The following is a 27,458-nucleotide window of genomic DNA, read 5'->3' as shown; positions in this document are numbered from 1 at the left end:
ACACAGTGCGCTAAACAAGGACTGAGAAGAAGAAGTCCGAGGGCCCCACAAATACCACAGGGCAAGCGTATAGCCCCGCCCCTTCCTGTTTCTCTGGCCCGCCCCTCCAGGTCACCCAGTAAAATGCCTGCTAACAAGCTCAATTTTATTCCGAAGCTCCACAAGGCTTTCCTCTTGTGACTGATAACTACTGCGAGGATGAGACGCGGGAGGAACGTGAAGATGTATAGGGTGTTGTGGGGAACGTATGCTGCGCAGATCTCTGGAGGTATCCAATCAGGCATTGCTTTAGCCATCCAAAGCTCCCCGCCTCTGAGGGAACAGGAAAGAGCCGGGGATGGGGTGGGGCTTGTTTCTGAATGCGGCGCGTTGATTGGCTAAGCGGATGGTCCCAGCCGGCGAAGGGCCGGACGTGCTGGGGTGGTCGCGTTGGCAGCCGGGGATCCTCGAAGGCTCTGGCAGCTGCGGGCAGCCTCGCAGAGGCGCGGGCGGATGGCGCAAGGATGGGCCGGCTTCTCCGAGGAGGAGCTGCGGAGGTTGCGGCAGAACAAAGGTAACGAGCTGGGAGCTGTCTCAGTCCTTTCGGTCCTGCCGGGGTAGGGGGCGAGCTTGGGAATGGGTCCTGGGGAGGAGAGTGAGTGACTCTTTGGTGGAGACCCAGCCCGGGCCGAGTCCTTCTTGCAGACATATATTAAGCTCCTACTGTGTGCCAGGCACAGCGAGAGGTACACCAGGTGGATAGATAGAGCTTCTATTAAACACTTGCTGGAGGCGCTGAGCATACCTGGCAAAAGCTAAACCTTCCTGCCCTCAGGCAGCTTATTGTCAAATGACAATTTGTACAAGTATAAGTAAAGTATTTGTGAAATAAACACAAATAATGGGGGAGGGGTGCTTAACAGAAATTCCTCGTGATGTTTCAGCTGAGCTTTGAAGGAAGTGAGGGTCAGTGGGTCAATGAGCTCTTACTGTATGCCAGACTGTGGTGGGTGATAGGTAGACAGCTTTTATTAAGCACTTCCTGGAAGCACTGAGCATACAAAGGCAACAGCTAAGCATTCCCTGCCCCCAAGAAACTTACTGTCAAACGAAAATATGTGCACGTGTAAATAAAAAGTATATTTGAAATAAATGCAAATGGAGAGGAGGGTGTATCAGAAATTCCTAGTGACGTTAATTAGGGTTAGTTGGTCAGTAAGACTATATTAAGTGCCTACCATCCAGGCACTGTGCCAAGTGCTAGAGGTGGAAGGAATGGAAAAATGTAGTCCCTGCTCTCAAGGTGCTCACAGTCTAACGGGGGATGTGCGAACAAAACAACTGAGTGTAAATGAAATATTATAAATGGATAAATTGGAAATAATCTTAGAGGACAGTAACTAGAATTCAAGGGATCAGGAAAGGCTTCCGGTAAAAAGTGGGATTTTAACTGGGACTTAAAGGAAGCCAAGGAGAGAGCATTCCAGGCCAGGGGGCTAGCCAGTGACAGTGGCGTAAGTGGGGAGGTGGAGTGACCTGTATGAAGAACAGCATGGAGGCTGGAGTAACTATGTGGAAGGAAGGAAGGTAGAAAGGTTTATAGAATTGAATTTTAAAAAGACTAGAAAATGTGTGTGGGTGAGTGGGATGGGGGGAACAGATTATAAAGGGATTTTAATTCCAGAGAATTTTATATTTGATCCTGAAGGTCCTAGGGAGCCACTGGAATTTATTGAATAAGAGGATGTCATGGTCAGACCCACATCTTCCTAAGATCAGTTTGTGTGGACTGGAATGAAGAGATATTTGGAGGTAAAGAGAGAATGCATTCTCTCTCTGGGGAATGCGGGATGGGGGTGCTCAAAGGCACCGGATTGGAGTGTTGTGGATGAGGAACAAGTAGATAGGTTTAAGTGGAATGGGAGAGTTTGTGAAGCAAATCAACGCCAGTCTGTCAGTCAGCAGTAAGTGTACCATTTGCTAGGCGGGTGTGCCCTGTGGTGAAAGGCAGAAGACAATCCTTGTTCTGGAGGAAATCATGCTCTAATGGAGGAGACAACAAGCAAGCAAATATATACAGATAAGCTAGACAAGGGGCAAAGAGGAAATAGTTAATAGAAGAAAGGTGCTGGAATTGTGATCCATTGGGAAAAGCCTTCTGTAGGAGGTGGGATTTTAGTTGGAAGTTCAAGGGAAGCCAGAAGCCAGATGAGGAGGAAGAGCATTCCAGGCATGGGGGACAGCCAGAGAAATGCCTGGAGCAGAGAGGTAACAGTCAGTACCTTGTTAGTGGAGTAACAAAGAGGCCAGTGTGGCAGGATTGAAGAGTATGTGGTAATAATGGAAACGTGGAAGGGACTAGGTTATGAAGGGCTTTCAGTATCAAACAGGATTTTATGTATGATCCCATAGGTTGTAGGGAGCCACTGGAGTGTATTGAGTAGAGGACTAACATGGTTACATGATGTAATGATCATGTAAAGGTAGTCTGGATTCAGACTGTGAAGGGCATTCCATTAAAAAAAAGTACACTCAAAAGTGTGGTTTGGAATCAAGAAACAAAAGAGATGATGGCATAGATAACTCAGCAGCAGCATGCCGGTATGAAATTTCCTTGTCTTTCTGAATTGACATGCACAGTATACAAGTACAAAATTACATCATAAAAAATGCTTGCCAAGCAGGTGTTTGTATTTTGTCTTAGAAGTCATTGAGAGTTATTAGGCCTAGTTGAGTAGAGCAGTGACATGGTCAGACCTCTGCTTTAGGAATATCGCATAGACCATTGTATACAAGATGGTGAGGGAGAAGGTAAGAAGCAAGGAGATCAGTCAGGGCACCATTATTATTAGTCACACTAGAGGAGAGATGATGTGGTGTTGAGTTTGAATAATGGCTTTGTGAATGGAGAAAAGATGGTGGAGAAGTTATAGCAGTATAGTCAACAAAACATGTTGGTCTATAACCCAGGGTTATAAACCTAGAGTGACTGAAAGGATACGGGTACCCTCAATGGAAATAGGGAAGTTAAGGAGAGGAGAAGATTTGGGGATGATTGTCAGTAACAGCATATATCTGTCACAGGTCTATGTGTTTCATAGTTTTAGGTCCCAAAGTGGGGAGGAAAGAGAGGAACTAGACATATCTTTAATTTTTGCCTTTAATAGAGTTTGTGGGGGAACTGTATGAGGTAAATGCCTCTGATTTTAGTTTAGAGAGATGGAAAGTAGAAGGGAGTGGTAGTCACATTAATTAGATGAGGTAGTATGAATATGGAATATATGAACTAGTTAAAATTTTGCCTGTTTCGAGGAACTTGTGTGTTGTGTTGAAATAATATATAAAGCCATTTGCAGACCTTAAAGCATTGTGTAAAATGTTAGCTATTAGTATTATGTGTGTTCTGTGTAAATGTATGTAAATTCATTTTTAATGATACTATTTTTGGGCTTCTATTTTTATACTAGTATCCTCTAACTCTCTTTAAGGAAAGGGGGGGAGATGATTATACTGGTATAATCTTCTTCTGAGAATGGTTCTTCTGAGAAGCCTACAAGCCTTGGCCTCTTTCAGAACTTCATTTCCCATATTTACTAGCGTACTTTTTCTAAATATTGAATTTACTGTTTTCCCCATTTCTGCTGTCACACTTAATGTCAAATATCAAAGTGTCTGTTGATTTTGTTTGAATGATCTTGTCAACAATCTCTATAGAATTTCTCTTTTTCAGTCAATGCAAGGATCAAGACATCCCAATCAGATACCGCTAGGAAGATATTATTAGGGCTTGCCTGGTCATTAAGTGAGGTTGGCTTTTGACTACAGGGTCCCTTGAAACATCTACTAAAGCCCAGGGTGTTTGTTGTTGTCTTTAGTGGGGTGATTGCTCACAGAGATGAAATAAAGTATGGTTTACACGTAATCTGCATGTGGTTAAATTTCAGAATTGGCTATATGGGGAATTTTTATTGAGCACCAAAAGTGGGGCATGAATATTGTTTAACACAGAACCAGAAAATTGTTTTTACCACTGTGTGTGCAATATAAAAGATTAAAAAATAGAGATCTAAAATTTGGTTTCTACTGAAGTGTTAATGTGTCGCCTTTTTTTAGTAGAAAGTGATTTACAATCTGCTGCTCTCAAATATTTTTTTTTCTTTGTATTATACGTAGACCCGTTTGATCCCACTGATCGGCAAAAGCGTCACCCTCCGAACAAAAGTCGACAACAGGTGCAGCGTGAAAAGGCCCCTTCAGCAACAAAGCCAAAAGCTTGGACTTCAGCATGGTACAACATCAGTACCTCGAGAGCAGTTGCTTTCTGCCCCTAAACAGAGAGCTGACTCTCAGCCGCATCACCCATCTCCGACTCTTCTCATCTCATCTGGTGATAATGAAAAGCATCAGAACATTGGAAATCAACAGAAAAAAGCAGGACTTGAGAATTCCCATAATAATGCCGATAAAAAAGATGAGACTGTTACTCCGAAACCAAACTGTAAATTGGAAAAAAAGAAAGTGGAAGTGTTAGTAAATCTATATAACCATGAAAATGATTCCATTTGTTCTCTCTGTTCTTCCTTTATCATTGGATGTTAGAGAAGTTGAAGCTTAATGTCTTCTATATTATAATGTATTCTGACCTAGAAATATAGTGGGAAGGAGAAGTTATTCTTTAGAACATGCAGCGCCCTATCACTAAGAAATATGGATGTCAGCTTCCTGACCTATGTAAAACCGCTCAATCTTCAGCTTTCAGAATGGGCCTGTCTGTATGGGAAGGAAGCTGTGGGCAATAGAAAAGGCATAGGAAAGCAAAAAGCACAGGGAAGAGGTGGACAGACACTGATGATACATTTCAAGTGTACTTGAAATACAGTCTCTGGAACTAAAGCAGCTAATTTAGCATAAATGCCTAAGACCTGTAGAATTTGCTATTCTTTGACTTAAGTAAGGCTTCTGATCATCTGGACTCTGTACCTTATTGCACATTCACTACTTTTGTTTCTTATCTCTTTAATTTATGACTCCCTGGGGAGATGGGATGCCATCCAATTTTGGGTCTCATTCTCTCTGGGTCTCTTTCCAGATTATTGTTTTTATCTGATCTCTTCCTGAGACTTGTTCCTGTTATGTAAAAATTCTATACTAAGTGCCTCTTTGCAGGTTGTACTGAATATGAAACTAAGTGAGTTAAATGTTTCTTGTCTTCTAAGAGGTGATTATTATGCACTTCAGAATTTGAGGGAACCTTAGAGCTCATCTCATCCAACTGCTAGGTAAAGCGTGACTCTACCCTGTAATATCCTCAGCAGGTGCTCATCCAGGAGCCTCCCCATACAGATGGCCAGCACAGGCAATTTGCTGCCTTCCAAGGTAGCCCAATCCATTTTTAATCGTTAGTTTAAAAATAAATTTTGTTGATGTCTTTTTGTTTTGTGTCAGTCATTGTGGGCATAATTATCCACCCCAGAATAGGACCATTCTTTGTCATGAACGTACGTAAGTAAAAATAACCAAATGGTGATTATGCCTGCCAAAGTATGTAACATGACCACCACCCTAAGTTTGGGCTTTGTTCCCATCCCCTGGACAATTAGAATTGCCTCCTGATTGGTCTGTCTGTTTTTTGGTTTGTTTTTTTTTTTTTAGTCTATGTTTTCTCCAATTGGACTTCCCTATAGGTGCTGAAACAACCTTCCTAAGGCACAGGTCTGACCATGTATGTCACTTCCCTGCTTGAAAACGTTCAGGATTTTTGTCTCACCTCCAGGCCTCAGCACCTGGATACAAGCCTTTCTGGCCTTCTCTCATATTACTCCCCTTTACACAGTAACTCTTTCCCAGCCAAACTAGACTGCTGGTTGTTCCCTGAATTTGAAATTCTGTCTCCTGCCTCCGCAGATTTGTTTTAGTGGCCATCCTTTCCTGAATGCGTGATTTCTTCATTTTTACTAAGAATCTTGATGTTGCTTCAAGGCTTAGCTCAGGTATCACCTTCCTTTGAAGCTTTCCTGATGTCATCTCTCCCCAATCCTATCTTTTGTAATGCTCTCCTCTTCCTCTGTTGACCTTGCCTTGACTTACCTGTTTACATGTTCTGTCTCTTGAATAGAAGATAAGCTCTTTGAGAGCATACTTCATTTTTTATCTTTGTGTCCCTAATATTTTGTACATATTAAATGCTTAGTGAATATAAATTTAATTATCCTCCAGCAAGGGCTCTGAGAATAGATATGGTATGTTCAGAGTAATAATAAGTAGAGGAGGAAACCATGGTATCAGTGTTGAAATCTACTTGTGGAAAGCTGGGACTTGGGATGGAAGCTAGGAGTCTGGCTCTAAGTGAGAAATTATCTTCATCTAGACCTAACCACATCATTGTTGTAGTTTTGGAGAGGAAAGCATGACTTTGAAAGTTGTTCAGATGTACTAGGTCTGGGAAACTAAACACTTGGGAGGTGAAAACCATTTCTGGGTTTCTTTCCTAGGAAGTTTACGTGATGGTGTACATTTTAATGACCAAACTGGGCACAAGAGAGTTTTGGGTGGAATAGCTCATGTCTTTGCTATAGGTTCTTTCTTTTTTCTTTCATCCAGCCTTTGGTACTTAGCTGGATGAATTTTGTTCTGTAGAAATATATTAGCAAGTGGACGAATTTGAAGAATAACAGAATTTAGGAGTTGGAAGGGATTTCCGCAGCTATCTAGTTTGCCCCATATTTGTTAGGAATCCCACTATAACATATCTGACATGGTCATGCAGGCTCTGTTTTGAAGATGTCTAAAGAGGGGGAACTTCTGTCCTTGAGGCAACCCGTTCTATTTTTGGATACCTGTAATTTTTAGGAAGCTTTTGCCATACCCAGATTTGCCTTTTTTTTGCAGCATCTCCCAGTAGCTCCTCCTTCTAGACTTGAATAAATGAGACAAGTGTACTCCCTGTACAACATGACAGACCTTTAAACACTTAAAGAGATAACTGGGTCCTCCCTAAGTATACCGTTCTACAGGCTAGCTATCTGTTTCAGTCAGGCTTCATGTAGCATGGTTCCTTCACCATCCTGGTTACCCTCTTCTGCCTACTCTCTAGCACATCAACATCCTTCAGTGGTAATGCCCAGACTTGAATGTAAAATGGTATAAGTGGAACCTTTATTCTTGGAAGTTATGCCTTTCACTGCAGCCCAAGATGACTTTAGCTTTTTGGGTTGCCACATCTCATTGCTGACTCATTGAGTTTCCAGTCCGCTATGACTCCTAGGTCTTTTTCAGATTGCTATGTAACCATACCACCCTAGTCTTGTAACTCAAGAGGTTAATTTTTGTACTCAAGTGAAAGACTTTATGTTAATCTCTTCAACTTCATCTTATTAGATTCAGTCAGTGCTCTAAACTGTCAAGATCTTTTTGGATTTAGTGTATTTACTAGCCCTTCCAGTTTTGTGTTATCTGCAGATTTGATGAATTTATCACCTATATCTTTATTCAGATGATTAATAAAAATGTTAATCTGCAAAGGACTGATCACTGAGGTATTCCACTAGAGACCCCTGGCCACCTTCATGCTAACTCACTAACCGTTCTTCTCCAGGATAATAAAAGACCACTCAGTCAGAAGTTTTGCTAAGATATAGGTAACGTATATAACATTCTCCTTCTGTACCAGTTTAGCAAACCTGTCAGGAAGGAGAAGAGGCTGGTCTGGCAGCACCAAGTCTAGATGTAGCCACACTGGCTCTTTAGGATCACATTTCTTGTTCTAATGATCACTGACCGATCACTGCTTAATGAATATTAAGGTAACCAGAATCCTCTATGATCAGGGCCATATATAATAGTTGAAAAAGCATAGTGAGAAGCATCATCTTCAAGTCATTTTATTGGATTCCTTTTGCACCAGTAATTTAATGCCATATATTAGTGCCCCATATTTAGTGTGTAAATGAGCCACCATACCCTAGCATCAGTTGCCTGTTCATAGATTACACAGATATAAGGGGTTTAATGGCCCAATTTATTTAAATCTTCTGATTAGCCTCTTTGCTGTCAGAATAAGATAACTAGCTACAGACGTGTTCTTAAAAACTCTTAATGGGAACTCTTAAAGGGACATTTACATGACCAATTCATTGCTTTTGGAGGAGGGAAAGGAATTTGGGAGATGGGACTCTTTTATTTAAACTTATGTTTATTCTTGGTTACTGACCAGGCAGGAAAAATCTCATTGGGAAGTCCTCCAGGAAGAGCAACGACTAATGGAAGAGAAAAATAAACGGAAAAAAGCATTGCTGGCCAAAGCTATTGCAGAAAGGTAAGAAATGTACTAAGGAGTGATGTTTGTAACCATATAGATCCTTTCAATGGATTTCTTGCCTGTTTTACTTACTGTATTTTCTTAACAACTGTCACTTTAGGGGCCAGCAATGTTATTAATATTTCTATTTTATGATGGTAACCAAAATCTCCGCATCCTGGATAGAGGTCTATCTCTGTTGCATTCTCACTTGCTAACTATAACAATGAGCAAATCATTTAACCTCTATTCTCCAGGCAGCTCCCTACGATTTAGTTGTGAGACTTCATCTAGTGAGATGACATTAACTTTGCAAACCTTAAAGTGCTATATTAAGGCTTTATTTCGGTTATCATTTTAAAAAAAATTATTTCAGACTTTTCATTGGAAGAATACATACTGAAGCTGAAGCTTAAGTGCTTTGGCCACATAATGAGAAGGTGGAGACTCATTGGAAAAGACTATGATGTTGGGAAAGATTGAAGGCAAAAGGAAAAGGGAGCAGCAGAGGATGAAGTGAATCGTAAGTGTCATGGAAGCATTGAACAGGAGCTTGGACAGACTTTGGATAGAGTGGAGGGTAGATGGCCTGGGATGCTGTGGTCCTCGGGGGTTCTGAAGAGACAGATGTGACTGAACGACTGAACAATAACAAATGAGTTTTATTAAGTAGCCAGTTTGCATTGGTGGAGAAGGTTCTACACAAGGGGTTCCCTACACTAATAGCACGTCAGGTCTGAGCCCAAACCACCACTACTACCAGATTCTTGCCTTGAGAGCTTGTCAGGCATAGATGAAGCCAGACCTGTGATGACCAGAACCAAGGAAGATTAGAACTAAGAGTAATGGGTTTATTCACTTTTATATTCATTTGCATGAAACGTTTCCTGTTGTAAAACTCAGAAGTGAACAACTTAGATGGGCATTACAAACAGACCTGGTGTGGTTATCATTTTAGTTCACAGAATTAAAACTTTATTGTATCAGTTGTTAGAAATATTTCTAAAATGTATTATGTGATCAGAGAGATGCAAATTAAAACAACTTTTAGGTTTCCATAAAATTGGAAAATATAATTAAGAAGCAATAAAACACTGCTGCTTGGTTGTAGAGAAACATCGTTTATTTCGGTGGGATTGCGTATTTATGGTATCTTTGGAGAGTAATCTGTCTGGATGCACTAAAAGTTAATGAATCCTATACTTTGACACACTAGTTTCTTTGGGGTGGGGGTGGGGTGGAGTGGAAACATATCCTAAAAGAATCATGGGAAAACAACCAAAAAAGAGCTAGCTACTTAAAGATGAACATGGCAACATTTTTGTAAATCTGAAAAAATGGAAGCAACGTAGATGTTCCATAGAAGGGGAATGGTTAAGTGAATTATGATTCATCAATGTAATGACCTACTATAATGCAATTAAGACCAAGAATGAGGAGTATAAAGAAATCTGCAAAGACCTTTGTAAAACAATGCAGGTGAAAAAATAGAACCAGAAAAAAAGAATGCCCTTTAACTCTGATAGCAGAGAAGGAACATGAATGAGGGTGGACAAGCAGAGTCCTGATGATGACCTAGAAGGGACAAAAAGCATATTTTTGTGGAAATCAATTTAACTTAAATATGAATAGTTAAAAGCAAGTTTGTTGTATTGCTTTGATGTTCATTATTTAGTTCATGATAAATCTTTTTAACTATAAAAAGCATTATATAATTCCAAGGATACTAATTATAATTTAAATTTTTCATGATGACCTGGGATCATCCTGATGATGCCCATTATTAGCGTATGTGCAAAAGGCAGTCCACTTCTTAAGTTTTTCTGTTTTCCATCAGCATCTGTGTGCCTTGCTGCAGCTGATACAGGTGCCTCTTTCATCCTTACCACTCTTTCTGTTTTGCTGCTTCTAATCTGTGAGCTAGGTGACCAGCTAACTAAGCTTATTAAGATCTATATTTGAATTAAGATGTGAGTGAGCATTACAGAATTCAGAATGTTTTTTACTTTAGAATTCGGGCTGTGTGAGCTTGAGGTTAGAGGAAGTCTGATCTTCCACATGAAGGCTCAAAACTGATTTCTGTTCTGCCAGTGGAAAATCTTTATCTTTTTATAAAACATGAAGTTCTCTTCCAAGAAAAATGTCTATGTAAAAAGTGAAATGAGATGGAAATCATTATGTGTGTGAGTGTGTATTTTAAACTAGTGCTGAATTATATAAATAGAGAATATGAGTTTCAGTAATTAGTAAGTTAGGACAAGAGATAATATAATGGATTTATAAACAGGAAGGAGAATTTAGGTTGGGAATTAAGATAATCTTGACTGTAAGAATGGAAATGTGAAATTGATCCTTTATATTACCTTGAGGAAATCAGGAGTTTCTCATGAAGGCTTTATGAAAAAGGAATGCACTTGCATGGGCATGCTATACAGTTTGCTCTGAGCCTGTGATAATGTGATGACAGGAAAAAAGGGAACCTGCAGTGCGGTGGAGAAGCCCCTGATGTATTTATAGCCTGGAATGCTTTGTCCAAATGCTGGCTCTCATTCCACTTCTTGCACTTATGAACTGTCCGACCTAACTCAGGTCGCTACTTCTTCTGCTTCTGTGAATCGGAGGTCATAGGGCTTGCTCTCCCTGCCTCCTCACTCTGAAAGCAAGTACAAATGTGTTTTGCTATGTTATTGTGAGTATGTTACCCAAAATTAGCTTTTTGTTTCCCATTTTCTAGATCTAAAAGGACGCAGGCAGAAACCATGAAACTGCAGCGGATCCAGAAGGAGTTACAGGCTTTAGATGACATGGTATCAGCTGACATTGGAATCTTACGGAATCGAATTGATCAGGCAAGCTTGGACTATTCCTATGCTCGGTAAGCACTAAGTATAGGGAAAATTGTATTCTGGGAAAGAAAAAAAAAGCATTGGAAAACAGATATTTTAATTAATGGGACTGATCCCTGTGTGATTTTTTTTTTGACGTAGTTAGGGTTAAGTGACTTGCCCAGAGTCACCCGGCTAGTAAATGTTTGAGGCTGGTTTTGAACTCAAGTCTTCTTGACTCCAGGGCTGGTTGTCTGTGTATTGCACCTCCTAGTTGCCCCACCTCCACCCCTTTTTTGAGGGGGGAGGATTAAGAATAGAAGGGTACTCTTTTTTTTAATATGCATTTTTCCTTAAAATATTTGTATTCCTACCTTGGAAACTTGAAACTGAAACATTTCCTCCCAGAACAGTTTTATTCCTTTCTTCCCAATCTACACTGCACGAATTGTTTTGATATCATCATGTTCCCTGGTTTCAGCTGTTGGTTTTTTTGTTTTGTTTTGTTTTGTCTTTTAAAGAAAGAAAATATTGTGGCATAACTATAAAATGAACATAACACATGTAAAGAATTACACGGACTTTGCAAACAGATAAAAGAGTATAAAATTAAATTCAATTTTGAGGGTCTTCCATTCCTTTCAGCATTGCTTTAATCATTCCAGCTTGTCTCTTTTCACAAGGGAGTCCTGTGTAAATGATTCGGTTGTGCATCATTCTCTGTAACACTAGAAATCAATCAGAATGCCTCATTAGTCCAGGGTAAACCACAGCATCAGAATGTTTATAGAACAATTTAATAAAGCGGAAATACTTGGTTGTGGTTTTCAGTTCACTGTTCAGTGCTTAAGAAAGAGCCTTGTGGTTCTCCCTGTGACTTCTTTGTTTGCTTACTACATGCCATCAGATGTCATGAGTTGACTTTGTTAATTAACTTACCAAATGAATGTCAGCAAGATAATAACTGGAGGTTTAAGATTCAGTTCAGCAAGCATTTATTAAGCACCTACTATGTGCTAGGCACTGAATACAGAGACAAGGGGCTTACAGTTATAAAGGGGAAAAACAACAGGAACAGATAAGTAAATTATAAAGAAATTTCTTTGAGTGGAGGAGATCAGATTAAGCCCCACGTAGGAATTGGCTCTTGAGCTAACTCGTAAAGGCTGTATGTACTCTGCCAGGAGGAGACGAAGAAGGAGTACATGGAGTGGTACATACGTGAGGGTGGGAGACAGCCTGTTCAAAGGCTTAGAGAGGGGAGGGGTAATATTATGTGTGAGGAGCTGCAAAGAGGCCAGTTTGGCTAGAATGTAGAGCATGTGAGAAGAAGAATATACAGTAAGCTTGGAAAGGTAAGTTGGAACCAATTTGTGAAGGACTTTAAGCTCCAAACAGAAACGTATATTTTATCCTTGAGGCAAGAGGAAGCCATTAAAACTTTGGAGGCACAGGAGTGATGTGATCAGACGGAGCTTTAGGAATATTAATTTAGCAACTGTATAGGGAATGGACTGAAGAGAGGAGAATCTGAAGGCAAGAAGACCAGGTAGGAGGCAATTCCAGGTGTCTAGGTGAGGTGATGGGGGCCTGAACCGGGGCTCTGTGAGTGGAGGAGAGCGCATAGGTGCAAGAGATGTTGGAGTGGTAGAACTGAGCAGATGTGAAGGGGCCACTGCTTAAGAAACAGGGGAGAGGTGAGTCCAAATATCTCTGCTTGCAAAGTGATCACTGGAAAGGTGGTCATGCCTTCAGCAAAAATAGGGAAGCTAAGAAGAGGAAAGGATTTGGGGAAAAAAGATAACGAGTTCTGCTTTAGAGATGTTGATTTTTAGATGCCTACAAGCCATCTGGTTTGAAAAATCCAGTAGGCATTTGATGATAAAGGATGGGCAAATGAGGCCAGAAGAGACAGCCAGACAGCCGGGGAGGCAGAGAACCATAAAATGAGCAATGTCACAAAAACCCAGGGAAATAAGAGAGGGGTGTGTGTGTGTGTGTGTGTGTGTGTGTGTGTGTGTGTGTGATGCACTTCGCAAACCTCACCATGCCTTATAAACATGAATCATAAATTTCATTATCAAGGAGGAGGAAAGGGCAGGTGCTTTAACTGAGAAGAATGAGGACTGAGAAGAATATTGGGCAGTGACGAGATCACTGGTAATCTCAGAGGAAGTGACTTCAGCAGGGCTATGAGGCAGAACCCACATTTCAAGGAGTTGAGAAGTGAGGAGGGCTGAAGTTGGTTCAGTGTGTGCTGATAGCTTTTTTCTAGGAGTTTGGCTGTGAAAAGGAGAAGAGAAAAATAGAATGACAGCTTTAAGGGGTAGTAGTGTCAGTGAAGGTTGTTTTTGTTTTTTTTAAAGTGTGGAGGAACTTTATGTGTATTTGTAGGCAGAAGGGAAGGAGCCAGTAGATTGGAAGATATTGAAAATTAGAGAAAGTGGATGTTAGAGCAAGCATATAAAGAGGAGAGGGAGATGATGGGTATAGGTCACGCGTAGACGTGTTGGCTGTGACAAATCTTTCTTGAAAGATCACAGAGAAGGAGGCCAATATTTATTCATAGAGTAATCAAACCTTATCATTTTGTACTTTGAAGCTAATAAGTTTGCTAATTTTTTGTATGAATTATAGCCTTTATATGGATATTTCAGTTTATTTATTCATTTGAGCTGGACCTGTGATTTCATTGACAGAGGAAATTCCCAGTGTAGCCGTCCTGCAGCCTAATAGTCCTGGACAGTTGTCTGGGGTCATTAAAAAGTTAAATGACTTGCCCAAGTTCACACAGTCTGTACGTCTCAGAAGTGGGAATTGAATCCAGGGCTTCTTGACTCTGGGGCCAGCTCTTTATACTCTGTGCTATGCTGCCTTTTAAAATATTGATATATTTTTAGATGTAATTAGTTGCTGTATTACCAGAAAAACAGTCTAAATTGTGCTTTAAGCCTTTCTTGTGAAAACTACATAAGAAAAGAGTGTCATGCATGCTTAACATTAACAATGTAAGAAATAGCATAGTTCTAGCCTTTGGGCAAACCACAGTGAAAGAGGGGCTAGTAGAGAAAGGGGATGGTATCCCCATAAGTATTCTTTGAAAAATATTACTAGTTTCTGTATTACTAGTTTTACTTAATGAGTTAAAGATGTAGTTAATTTTGCATGGAATAAAATGCTGAAGACACAAAAGAGCACTTCTTGTTTAAGTGCCCGCTACTTGCAAGACATTGAGGGTGGTGGGGGTGGTAGACATGTATATAGTGCCTACTGTGTGCCAGGCGTTGTGTAAAGTGCTTTTTACAAATATTATCTCATTTGATGCAACAGTCCTAGGAGGTAGATACTGTTATTATCCCCATTTTATAGTTTAAGAAATTGAGGCAAGTAAGTTAAGTGACTCGTCCAATAAAGTGTGTGAACTTGGGTCTTTCTGACTCCAGGACTAGTGCTGTATCTCTGTGCTAAATAGTTGAGAGGTGGAGGTAGGGAAGATGTGTGAGAGGATGGAAGGGGATGTTCATTTTACTTTGTGTTATTTTATTCATATTTGTGATAAGTATGCAAGAGAAATATAAATACACTGAAAATTCAGAGGAGAGGAGAGACCTCTTCTTCCCAGGAGGCAGTATTTGAACAGGTCTTTGAAGGATCCATTAGACTGTAAGAGGGGACAGAATTCCGGACCTGGGGGCCATCCAGTAAACATACAGGCTTTAAAGTTTATGAAATACTTTGCACAGATCATCTCATTTGAGCTTCACAACTTTCCTGTAAGGTATTGTTATCTCCATTTTACAGATAAGAAAACTGAGGCTTAAAGAGAAACTAATTGGCTTGACCATGATCACACAGCTAGCAAATGTTGGAGGCAAGATTTAGGTTTTCTTTTGGTTAAATTTTTTTTTCATTCAGGAAAAATCTACTTTCCTTCCACCCTCTCTCTTCACCTCACCCCCAGTTGAGGTGGGAAAAATCCCTGTCATAAGCGTGTATACTCAAGCAAAACAAATATCCACATTGGCCATTTCCCCTCTGCCTCCCTTACCCCACCTATGTTTCATTTTACACTGAGTCACCTCTTCCTCAGGTTATGGGCGGCATGTTGTAGGGCTAATCCTCCACATTATACTTGTTCATTGTGCTGATACAAGTTCCTAAGGTTTTCAAAGTTGTTTGGCTTTAAAGTATTGTCTTTGTGTAAATTATTCACCTGGTTCTGCTCACCTCACTTTTCCTCAGTTCCTGCAAGTTTTCTCAGGTTTCTTCAAAACCATCCCCTTGATCATTTCCTAAAGCTCAGTAATATTCCATCACATTCACATACCGTAACTCTTGGGACTGAAGTTCGTATCCGCTTGTGTACCTTTTCTGCACAATGCCTACAAGTAATGATCCTGGTGGAGAGAACGATGGAATGAAATACCTTTGTGAGCCCTTTCCTCGGGCAGATGTGGGCAAGGAGTCAGCGAACTTTGTAATATGACACACTGCAGAGTGCTTTGGCTGAAGTAGGTGCTCTGCTTGGAACAGAGAGTCAGTAGATTATAGCTACTAGCCTGTTTTTTTTTTTTTTACTACTTACCAGCCAAGAACATTCTTCACATTTTAAATACATTTTTATGTTAAAATGTAACAACCATTCTTAGATTTAGGGCCTTACAAGGCAGAAAGTGGACTGAATTTAACCCCTGGGTATTAGTGTGCGTGTACCCGACCTAGACGGAGTCCCTCCTTCACCTATGTTAATAAGGAACTTCAGAACTGTCCTTCATTTCTTCTGCTTACATTTCAGGGAAGCCCAAGTTTGAATATTTGAATATAAAAGGTATTGTAATAGACTAGGCAAGAAAGGTAGTAAGGGTTTGAAATAGGATATTGGCAGTGGAATGAAAAGGTGGGGATGGATGCAAGAGATATTAAGACAATAGAACCAGTATTATTTGGTGACTGTTAAGGTTTGGAGACACGAAGTGAAAGGGAAGAATTCCAAGATAAGGCGATCTTAAGCCTCAGTGACTGAATTTACTGGTAGTAAACTTTTATTTGGGGCAGCTAGATGGCTTAGTGGATAGAGCACTAGGCCTAGAGTTAGGAAGACCTGAATTCAGATCCGGCCTGAGACACTTATTTGCTGTGTGACCCTGAGCAAGTCACTTAACCTCTGTTAGCCTTTATCCACTGGAGAAGGAAGTAGCAAGTCACTTCAGTATCTTTGTCAGGAAAACCCCATGAACAGCACTGGTGTCCTGTGGTCCGTGGAGTCGCCGAGTCAGATCTGGCTTTGACTGTGTATGAAGTCGAGACAAAATTATGAACATAACCTAGAATGCTAGACCTTGTTAAAGAATGGCCTGAAGACCATATTCTGGAAATCTGGATCTATGATTAGTGAGCAATAATACATTGCTTTTATCACATTATTCAGTTGACATCACATGCTTTCTTCTTCAGAGTCCTACCGTTCCTTCAAGGCCCAGCTTAGGTCTTTCTCACCTTCTTTGTGAAACCTTGTCTCATCACCACAGCCAGAAATGATCTCTCTCTTCTGGGCTCTGCACGCCGCTAGGGTGACAGCGTGAACAGCTTCTAGTGTGGCTTTGTCTGCATCTGATCTTCCCAGAACAATCGGAAGCTTCTGAAAAAGGCAGTCCCTACCACTTATAAATGACCTCTATGGGACGGCACCCTCAGTACTTCCTTGGTGGGCTGCGTGGTTATTGTTTGGTTCATCAGGCAGATATAAAAAAAGAGAAGGGCCTTTTACTGATATATCATCTTCTAGTTCTTCCTTTCAGTGAGGAGGCTCTTAGCTTAGCCTTTATAATACAGAAAAGCGTAATGTCAAGTATGGACCAGAATCTGCATATAAAAATTAATACATCCCTAAAAATTAAGATTTTAATGTAAATCAGTCCGTTCACAAGTATTTATTAAGCCAAGTACTGGTAATACAAGTACAAATAAGGAAATAATCTCAACTCATTTTTAGTATCTTTTTTACCTAAAATGATTTACAGTGCATTCATTTATTATATTTCAGCTCAGATCATTACCTGGTAAAAGAGGAGATCAGGAGAAGTAGCTGTTTTTCTTTCTTATATGTTAGTTATTTTTCTAAAGGAGCTCTCTGGATACTTGATTATATGTTTACCCTGATTATGAATGTTCTCTTCACCAAGCACAAGAATTTTGGGGGCATTCCCTGTAGGACTGTGTAGCCCCCAAGCATCTTCTACCCCTCTTCCCTGCAAGTCTGTAGCATCCCTCAGCTAAAGGCGATGTGTAGAGCTTTGCTAGCTGTGCTTCTATGTTCCCAAATAGCTCTTACTCTGTAGGTGAATCACCGAAGTGTTTGCATTTAATTTATTTTAAAGTCAGACACGTTATGTTCTTATACAGAGAGTTATCTCTTTTTCAATAACATCATCAATTTCTGTATCAAAAGATCAATTAACGTCACAATATTATTTTGCTAATCTTGAGGTCAGCTAAGTAATACCAAAGCAGTGTAATGGTTTACTCCAGAGAAGAGGAATACAAACAGTATATAAAACGTAGTGAATAAAATTGAACTGAAGATATAATTGTTGAATTAGTTTATTATTTTCAAAAGTGGGCTATGAAACCATTGAAGAGCATTAATTACTTTTAAAAATTAATTCTAGAACCTGCAGCATGATTTTGGTGTCCCTAGAGCTAGGAGGGTTTTGTGGTTTTTAGTTTTAGTGATCATTTCATTTAGTACGTTCTACATGCAGGATTTATAAATTTGATATGATGGCTCCATGTATCATCATCTACTAGAAATGACATTGGAGTCAGAAAATCTGCCTAGGTTTGAGTCCCAGTTCTAACCACTAACATGGCCTGTACCTCTGAGTATAATGTGCCTGTGTCTTAATTTCCTCAACTATTAAAAAAAATGGATACAGTAGGGCATCTTATACTTAAGTCATGGGAAAGTTATTAGAAGAAGTGAGATAAGATTTGTTTCTATGTTTTATCTCTTTTGAGGTGAAAGACAAGGTAATAAATAGTATGAAAGTATATTAGCCCTGCATATTAATTTTTTGGACATTTTAGATTGTTTTAAAAAAATATGTTGGCCTCTGAAATTTTCCTATGCTGGTCTTCAATCTACTTCTTCTTTCCCCATATCTTTCTATCTCTCCTGTCTCCTCACTTGAACCTCTCCCTATTCTCTGTGACCTCTGGCCCTTATTAAAACCCGTTCTAATCTAGATACAGACATCTGCTGCTCTTTTCATCCCTTTTGTTTGCCCTTCACGAACAACCCCCTGCAGCTACATTCAGGAACCCTGAAAACGTCTTCACAAAGGGCAGTGAGAACAGAGAAATGCTGTCACAACACCAACAAAAGGTGGAGGTACAGAAAGAGTCCGGTATTAATATATATTAATCCTGGTGCTTTCAGCAGCTCATAGACACATTGGTCTACCGTTTGGTTTTTTCCCCACTCACTCCTAGGCGCAGTAGCCCTAATCTGTGCAGCTGTTCATTCTCATCCCATTTTGAGTTGATTGTGGCGTCATTTCAGACAACACATCAGCTCATCTTTGTCCGTGTGCTCGCAGGAAGCGGTTTGACAAGGCAGAGAGCGAATACGTGGCTGCCAAGCTGGACCTGCAGCGGAAGACAGAGATCAAGGAGCACCTCACGGAGCACCTGTGCACCATCATCCAGCAGAACGAGCTGCGCAAGGCCCGCAAGCTGGAGGCGCTAATGCAGCAGCTGGAAGTGGAAGCTGACGAGGAGGGTCTGGAGCTGGAGATTGAGGTGGAGAAGCTGCTGCAGCAGCAGGAAGAAGAAGGAAGGAGACAAACAGCCCTTCCGGAGGAGGCGCCACAGCCATCTGCCAACGGCGTCACTCTAGAAATGGCGGCCGAGGGGAGCGGGGGTCCAGAAGCGGCTGTTGGGCCGCAGGCTGCCAAGGCGGAGACCGGGGCATGTCCCGATCCTGGCAGGTCCGAGCAGCAGGGGGGAAAAGGTGCTGCAGACACGCTGTCCACCGATCAGGCCACCTGAAGGGCCGGTGTTTGTGCTGTCCAGAGGAGAGGCTGTGATGGGCTGCCATGCTTTCTGCCGTCGGTTTAAGACCCCATTGAAAGCCATCATTATATTAATTTGCAATCCCTATTTGTGAAGTGCCAAATAACAATTGCATTTTTATTGTTAAGCACGAGTCTGGGCTTTGTGCTCGGCCCTGAGTTTAGTCAACATCAATCTACTTTATGCTACTGCTGCTCTTCTGCCCTCAGCCCCTGACCACCAGAGGCCACGCAGTGGAGCAGCTTCGCTGCTGGGCTCAGATCTTCCGGGGACCATGTTTTCTCACCTTCATCTAGGCCATTTTCTGCAGATGCTCACCCTCCCCCACCCTACTCTGATTTTCACCTCTTTGTCAGAGAACTATAATCAAAACACTACCATTGGTATACCTGAGGTATATTACTGAGCTGCTCTGTTGTTCCACTGACTCTCCTCGTGACTTCACTGAACAGAACAGCTTTCCTAGGCCGCCACTCCCCAGTATGTGTTGTTTCTCACATTAAAATAGAAACTCTTTGCGCCTTTCACCGGAATGTTTGGCAGTACTGTAAGTGCTTTTCATTCATTCATCATTCACTTCCTTCACCATCTCATTTCAGAAGGTTTATTTGAAGAATGCAAGAAGAGCTGTTGCTAGAATTTTAACTTTCCTTTTTTAAAAATCTTTTTTCTGATACTCATTTAAAACAACAACAACAACAACAACTAGAAATGACTTTCAATGTAGTACCTTACCTGAACTGTATTGAATTTTGCTGGGAAAATTTGGTAGTTCTTCACTGATGTAGGGTTTTTTATTTGTTTGGGAGGGAGCGATACGTTAGGGAAGCATCTGTTTCTCTTTTTTACTGTTGTGTAAGATGGTGATGGCTTCCCTCTTCTAAATAGGTTCATTGTTGAATGCCTCATCTGGACTATAGCAGATTTGTTAAACACTCCTCAAGAGATGCATATTTGAGCTATTATACCGTTGACTTGCACTCATTTTATAAATCACAATGGATAGATTACATGAGTCTAGGGCATTGGGGTGTTGCCCCATCAAACTGTTTGAAGACTCTTGGGACAAGTTCTGTATACAAAGCAGCGGGTTTCTGCTATTAATGTTAACATTGCTTCAGTGCTGCTGGTTGTCTAAATTCAGAAGAAGACTTAGCTGTCTTAAGAGTGAAAATGTCATATAATAAGATGTGCCAGGCAATAATTCAGTAAATTATTGCTGTTTATGGTCAAAAAAGTTTTGCTGTTTTTTTCCCTCAATTTGTTTTGTGTGTTGGGAGTATATGAACCTAAATGACAAAATAAAATTTTAAATACCATAGCTAATATCAACTTGCCATTACTCTAATAGCTTTTCCATTGCTTACGGCCATTTGCTTGGGCAATGTGGTTTACTCTATAAACTTTTGTGTAAATTAAGTGCTATAATCTCATCAGAAAATATGTGGAGGAATTTTGTATTAAGTATGATGTGTATGTCACATACCCTAAGAAATGTAACGATTTCTAAACTAAAGTCATTTCAGGTAGGGAAAGGAAATGTGCAATACTAATAACTGCTCAGAAAAACTTTGGAACATCTTATTTAATGTATGGACTTATGGATTGGACTATAGCTTCACTGTCATTTTCTACTCCTGTGTATATAGCTATATATTTGTATATTATGCAGTATGATTGGAATATAACTGAATATTGTTACTGTCATCTTCAAAATCACAAACATAGGTAAAAAAATTACATTTAAATTTATGAATTGTATATATAACATTGAAACCTTCAGTGTCCAAGTTCATCTTATTTTTCTAAAAAATAAATGAATCATATGAATTTATTCTATTATTTCTTGTCTACGTTGGAAAGCTTCTTTGCAAACATGTGTTATGTCAGTAACTTGTAAGGAGCATGCTGCCATATTCTCCTCCCTTGATGTGTGATGCGTGCAGTCGTTTGCTCTTGCTTTACTTACTGCTGGGAAAGAGACCTAGTTTTACTGCGATTACAATGTTGGCTTAACAGTTACGTGCTCACTAAATCTTAATTTAAGTCCTTATCCAATAAGGATGGGGGAATGGTTCCCCCTAGCCCGTGCTGTGTGGTGAAAAGAGCCTTGATGCGGGCTCTGTAACCACAGGGCAAGTCATTTTTCCACAGTACTTCTCTTTCCTCACCTGTCGGATGGGGATAATGATGCTAATGCTGCCTACTTCAGTTGTCGTTGATAACTTTAACAGGCTGTCTGGCTTTAAATCTGAAGTGCTGAACACTGCTCTTGATGTGATGTGGCCAAAAGTTCAGGCAGTTAAATTCACTACCTTCCTTAAAGTTGATTTTAACAGTGTGGTGACTAAGTCGGCAGTTTCTTGTGAACTGCTTTCAAATACGACTGTAAAGGACAAATTATATTGCACTGGAGCTTGTATTTTTGAAATAGTCCTTTCCTGATTTTCTCTACAGGGCATGTTATAGCTTAGGTCTGAGATCTGATGATTATAGGGGCTAGAAGGGACTTGAGAGGTCATGTAGTTCAGTACTTTGATCTTTGAGAAGAGGAAACGTACGAAGGAGTGGAATGACTGGCCCAAAGTCACATAAGCAAAAGGCAGAACCAGGGTTTGAACCTAAGACTTATGACTTTTAGGTTAGCAGCCTTTCTACCTTAGTATATCGCTGATAATACATGGAGTCAAATCCCCACTGCATCAGATTTCTGCAAAGTGTGCTATTATGGATCTGATCCCTCAGAGAACAGGAGTAGAGAGAAATAGGTCTGGATAAGGAATTTTCAATGCTAAGACTCTTACCCCTTTATTCATGCTAATTTAATGGTTAAAACTTAATCTCATCATGGTGCTTAAATTTGATTTCCAGTTCTACCAGTAATGCAGTTTGCCCTTGTATTTATCCATTCTGTGCCTGCCCTGGTTTGTCCATTTTTTAAAGGTAATTCTCAAGGTAGGTGCTAAGAGTTAAATCAGAATTGTCTCTTAGAAGGTTTTTGGACATGGTACCTGTACTCACTTCTCTCACAGATTTGCTGTTAAGGTCAGGTCCTCAGGAACTCTCAATTTCTGTTACAGTCTATCTGTGTTGTTCTTAGACCCGTTTTCATATCTGAGTTTTAGAAGAATCTGAACATTTTAAAGCAAGATTGTGTTATCTTAAGAATAAGTAAGATGCATGTTTCTTAAGGTACTTTTTATAAATCTTAATTATAGGAATTAAAGGCATTAATTACAGCAGCACTCACTGATAAAGATACAGCTGCTTAAATGCTTTAGTTTCTAGGTTCAGATGTTAAAGTATAAATCCCTTAGGGCACATTTCACTGCTTGGTTACGTTTGGACTATAGGACAAACACATTCAACTACAGCTATAGTAACCCACCTCATTTTCTTTTTAAATTTTGCAAAACAGTATTCTCAGGTTCAGGGATTTCCTATTCCATTTCGTTGGCACAAGTCAGATTCGAGTTGCAACCTAAACTCATTCCTTGTGACCTTCATAAATAGAGCTCGCAGTCTGTATTTCTGGGCAAATTGATATGTTAAAAAGATAAAAAAAAAGTCTCTGCTAGATATGACCTGGTATCCCATGCCGGAGAAGATGGATTGAGTTGTGAGTTTAGACTAGAGTCAATTATGCCTGTTTTCAACACTATAGAACTACCCTGGACTAGACTTACGCCTTTGTTCAATCCAGGTATTTCATGCAGACCAAGTCTGCCTTTACCTTCCTGTTGGCAAACCAGCTTATAATGCCAACTAACAGTCTTACAAGTTCAACAGGAATTTACCCAACATCTGCTGTGTGTCCAGAACTATGCTGGACACTGTTAGTGATAATAATAGCCAACATAGTACTTTATGATTTTCAGTGCACTTTACAAGCATTCTCATTTGATTTTCCACAGGCCTGTGAAGTAGGTACCATAGTTATTGTTCCCATTTTATACATGCAGAAACCGAGGCTTGAAATAAGTTGACTCGTAACACTTACTAGCTGTGTGACCCTTGGCAAGTCACTTAACTCCAATTGCCTAAAAATAAAATTTAAAAAAAATAAAATAAGTTGACTCATCCAAGATCAAAGGGGCCTTGCTAAGTCCACATCCAGCACTGTATCCATTATTATAAAGTATATGATGTGGTCCCTGTCTTTAAAAAAAAAAAGTCTAGTTACATAATAACTTTATTATATATTTAAAAGGAATAGCAAATTGTACATAATAAATTTGCAATTTCATGTGCAATCATCTTTTTTCTATTCTATTTTATGTTATGGAAATGCTTGTTTTATTTCTTAAATTCAGAATAAAATAAACTTTTTTAAAAGTCTCTCTGGGACAAAGAAAACATAAAGCAACTGCAGGAAAATACGAGGTGGGATGTAACTTTTTTTTATGGATTATGGGAGATGAGAAAAGTGCAAAGATCAGGGCCATCACTGGTCAAAATGTAAGAAAGTGACTGGATCAATTTCATCTGGAAAATTGAGACTGGTATTCTAATACCTTCCATATAGAATTGTGCTGAGTTGATAATGTATGTTTAAGCCTCTGTGTGTATACAATAACACTAACTATACTCAGCACTACTTATCTCATTAATTCTTTATCTCTCAGGGTTCAAAAGTAGTCTAGTGGGTATGCTCTGGAATAAAATCGGGTATTACTAAAATTACCAAAACACTTTCTTATGGACTGAGGCTCCATTTCTGAGTAAACCTAGGAAATCTCTTCTTCCCTAGGCTAGCACCCCCCCCCACTCAATCTCAGAATCAGAATTTATAGTCTTAGATAATTATTCTTAATGGCCATGTAATTTATTAGCATTATTAATGATATATTGTGACAGACATTTAAATAACATAGAGAAGGCTGCCCGGGGGCTCACAGCTAAGAGCTGCTAACTTGAATTCCTCTTGTCAATCACCACAATGGATCTCAGCTCAAGTCCACTCTCACCATGAGCTTGTCTTCTCTCCCCTCACTCTTTTTGTCCAGGTGCTCATCTGCTCTGGTCTTCCTCTCAATGCACCTCCTTTTCTGTCTGTCACTCCAAAAATCTCTTCCTCAGAAAACACCAGAACTAAAACATAAATTCAACCTTCCAACAACCTAGGGCTCTTGGGATTGTCCTGGAAAAAAAAAAAAGTCCTCCAAAGTGTCTCTGATCCTAAGACAGTCATCCTGTCTTTGTGATCCTAAGGAGGTCAGCCAAAGTTTCTGTGATCTTGGGTCTCAGCAATCCAGGGCTACATATGGGCAAATACTCTGTAAATCTTAAATCATACTGTTCAGGCGTTTTTCACTCATGTCTAGCTCTTTGTGACCCCATTTGGGGTTTTCTTGACAAAGATACTGGGGTGGTTTGCCATTTCCTTCTCCAGCTTATTTTACAGATCAGGAAACTGAGGCAAACAGGGTTAAGTGACTTGCCCAGGGTCACACAGCTAGCAAGTGTTTATATAAATCATTATATAGATGTCAGCTATCACATTAATATATCCAGCAAAGGCTGGATGGCTGGTTGTCCAATATGTTATTAAAGGAATTCTTTCAGTTGTAGGTTGGACTGTGTGAACACTGAGGTCCCGTCAAATTCTGAGATTCTGTTAAACCTGTCACCACTATTTAAAAAAAAAATCATGTCGTAGGGCATGCCTTACTGAAGCAGCATCAATTAAGGGATGGCAAATAGTAATTAAAAATAGCTGGCACCTATATAATACTTTAAGATTTATAAAGTACTTACATAAGCTATCTGAGCATCACAAGCACCCTGTGAAGTAGGTGCTAATATTGTCCCCATTTTACAGATGAGGAAACTGAGCCTCACAGAAGTTAAATGACCTGTCCAGAGTTATCTTCCCTTCTCCGAATCCAACCTTCTATTTCCTGTGCCACCTCACTGCCTGACTGTTACTTCCTGTCAATAGGATAATAAGAATACCTAAAACATATCAGTGAAGCCAAGAATGGACTCAACATGGAGGCCTGGGCAGGGATCCCATGAGAGAGGGCTCTTTGAGCCTGTCTCATTGTTGGAGCCAAAGCTTCAACTCAAAGAGAGCCATAATTAAACACTAATTCGTGACAGGGAGCACATTTTTCAGAGATTATAGCATACCTCAAGGGAATAGCACTAGGCCAAAAATTCAGAAGAAAAATGAAATAACGACCCTGCAATATATAATCTCACCATTGTTGGAAGAGAGAACGATCAACAAAGGGGAGGTACCCTGCCATCCCATGAACAAAACAAAACAGCCAGGGGCAGCGTTGCCAGGGCCAGGGTAGTGGCCATCAGCCCTGATCGGTCTTCTCAGTCCGTCAGTATTAGCCCCAGAGTCTTTAGTGCAATCTGAACCTTGTGTCAGGGGATTTTTTTTTCCTCATTTTTTTGAACCAGATAAAAACCTAACAGTAGAAAGACTTGAAACCCATAACAAATTCACAGCCGCTTACAATCTGGCAGAATCACAAAGCTGCTTGGAACCTAGTACTCAAAACTAAAGACAATTCAAGAAATTGGGTAACGAGACTGCAACTTCTTTATTTTTAATCTTTCTTCTTATTTATCTTGCCAGTCTTTCAGAATGAAAGGATGAGTGACTTTGGTGTTCATACTGATGCTCCTAGTATTAAATTTGCTCCAGCATCACCCATTTTTGAATTAGAAGGGACCTTACAGGTCATCTTGTCCAAGCCTTTCATTTTTCAGATGAGGAAACTGAGGCCCCAGAGCGTTTAGGTGACTTGTCCAAGGACTTGTAAGTATCTAGTGCAAAGGAGGAATTTGAACCCAGGCCCTCTGACCTCAGTGCTCAGAATAGGTCCTCCCCCAACCATCATACTGGGGATGAGGGGGCAGGGAGGATATAAGGATAGGTTCGCATGTTTGTTACCAGCTGAACCCCACACTATCTTTTTTTTTTTTAGACAAATTGGAGTTAAGTGACTCGCCCAAGGTAACACAGCTAATAAGTGTCTGAGGCCACATTTGAACTCAGGTCTTCCTGACTCCAGAGCTCTGTCCACTGAGCCACCTAGCTGACATCCCCCTTCCCTTGCAAGGCATCTTTCCCCTTGTCAGATCAGGTGAACTAGTATTGCCTTCAAATTGTAGGACAAGGCCCCAGGGATTCTAACAGGAAGTTTGAGCACCATCCCCAGCATCCCTTTTGAACACTGTGTCATCTGTTTCTCTCTTATATTTGCTATCTTTGAAGGCAGTATGGTGCAGTGGATAGAGCTGGCCTTAGAATCAAGAAGTCCTGGGTTGTAACTCATGTCTCAGACACTTAGTGAGGGATCCCGGGAAGGTCATTTAATTTATTTCTTTCAGCATTTATGAAGACATCATGCTAAGTGCTGGAGATGCATAATGGTTTGGTTTGGTTTTTTTAAATAACAACAGTACCTGCCCTCTAGGAGTTTACATTCTGGTAGGGTCATGAGAAATGATATAAGTAACAATGATTTCAAGTCAGTAAGTTTTCATTAAGTGCTCACTAGGGACTGCTCTAGGTTCTAGAGGGGCAAAGATACAAAAGATACAACCTCTCCCCTCAAAGGGTTGATTCTTTCAGGGGTTAGGAAACAATAGGAGAATGCGTAGGAGAAGTCAGCCATGGTGGCCTGAGAGGTTCAGGGTGGGAGAGATCTACATCTACTTGAAGAAAGGGAGAAAGAGAAATCCTGTAACACTCAGTTTACTCATCTGTAAGATGAGATAATTATATTTTACTACCTGCTTCACAGGATTGTTGTGAAGTATTTTTGTAAGCTGCAAGATGTTATAAAAGTATTAGCTGTTTTCATAGTTTAAAAGCATTAGCTCCCTTGAGGACAGGAGCTATGCTATTTATAGTCCTTTCCCCGCCTTTATCTTCTTTTTACATTTTTTTTTAGGTTGTGCACACTGGTGGCACACATCCGTAGTCCTTGTCGTTAGGAAGGCCGCAGCTGTTAGATCCCTTGTGTTTGAGAGTTGTGAGCTGAAGCAGGTCTAGCATCACCAAAACAGTGATTCCTGAGGGTTGAAGAGGGCCACCACGCTGCCTGAAGTCGAGTGAAGCAGCTTAGGTTGAAAACAGAACAGGTCAGTGCTTGCGTGCTGAGCAGTATTGGGGTCTGGCCTTTGTTGAGGGGCTGCTGTACTTCCAGCCTTAACCCCCTTTTCCCCACTTAACAAGCAGAGCTCAGTACAGGACAGACCCTAAGCAAAATTATGTAGAAGGCTTGTCTTTTTCATCCTTGACCTCCCCTGTCTTTGCCTTC

At 40.3% G+C, this 27,458-nt stretch overlaps 1 protein-coding gene across 1 annotated transcript; it reads left to right on the top strand.

Moving 5' to 3' along the window:
- The first annotated feature begins 402 nt into the window (after positions 1 to 402).
- On the top strand, positions 403 to 21,015 carry GORAB (golgin, RAB6 interacting). Its single transcript, XM_020970482.2, is given in 6 exon segments — positions 403 to 553; positions 4,153 to 4,229; positions 4,231 to 4,505; positions 8,192 to 8,293; positions 11,010 to 11,150; positions 18,699 to 21,015. Coding segments are annotated over 6 exon segments (1,107 nt in total). The 5' UTR covers positions 403 to 492; the 3' UTR covers positions 19,150 to 21,015.
- Positions 21,016 to 27,458: the final 6,443 nt, after the last annotated feature.

This window comes from Phascolarctos cinereus, unplaced genomic scaffold (genome assembly GCF_003287225.1).
Source record: "Phascolarctos cinereus isolate Bilbo 61053 unplaced genomic scaffold, phaCin_HiC Scaffold_5;HRSCAF=322, whole genome shotgun sequence".
NCBI lineage: Eukaryota > Metazoa > Chordata > Mammalia > Diprotodontia > Phascolarctidae > Phascolarctos > Phascolarctos cinereus.
The sequence above is the reverse complement of the archived record's forward strand: the minus strand, read 5'-3'. Positions and strand labels throughout refer to the sequence as shown.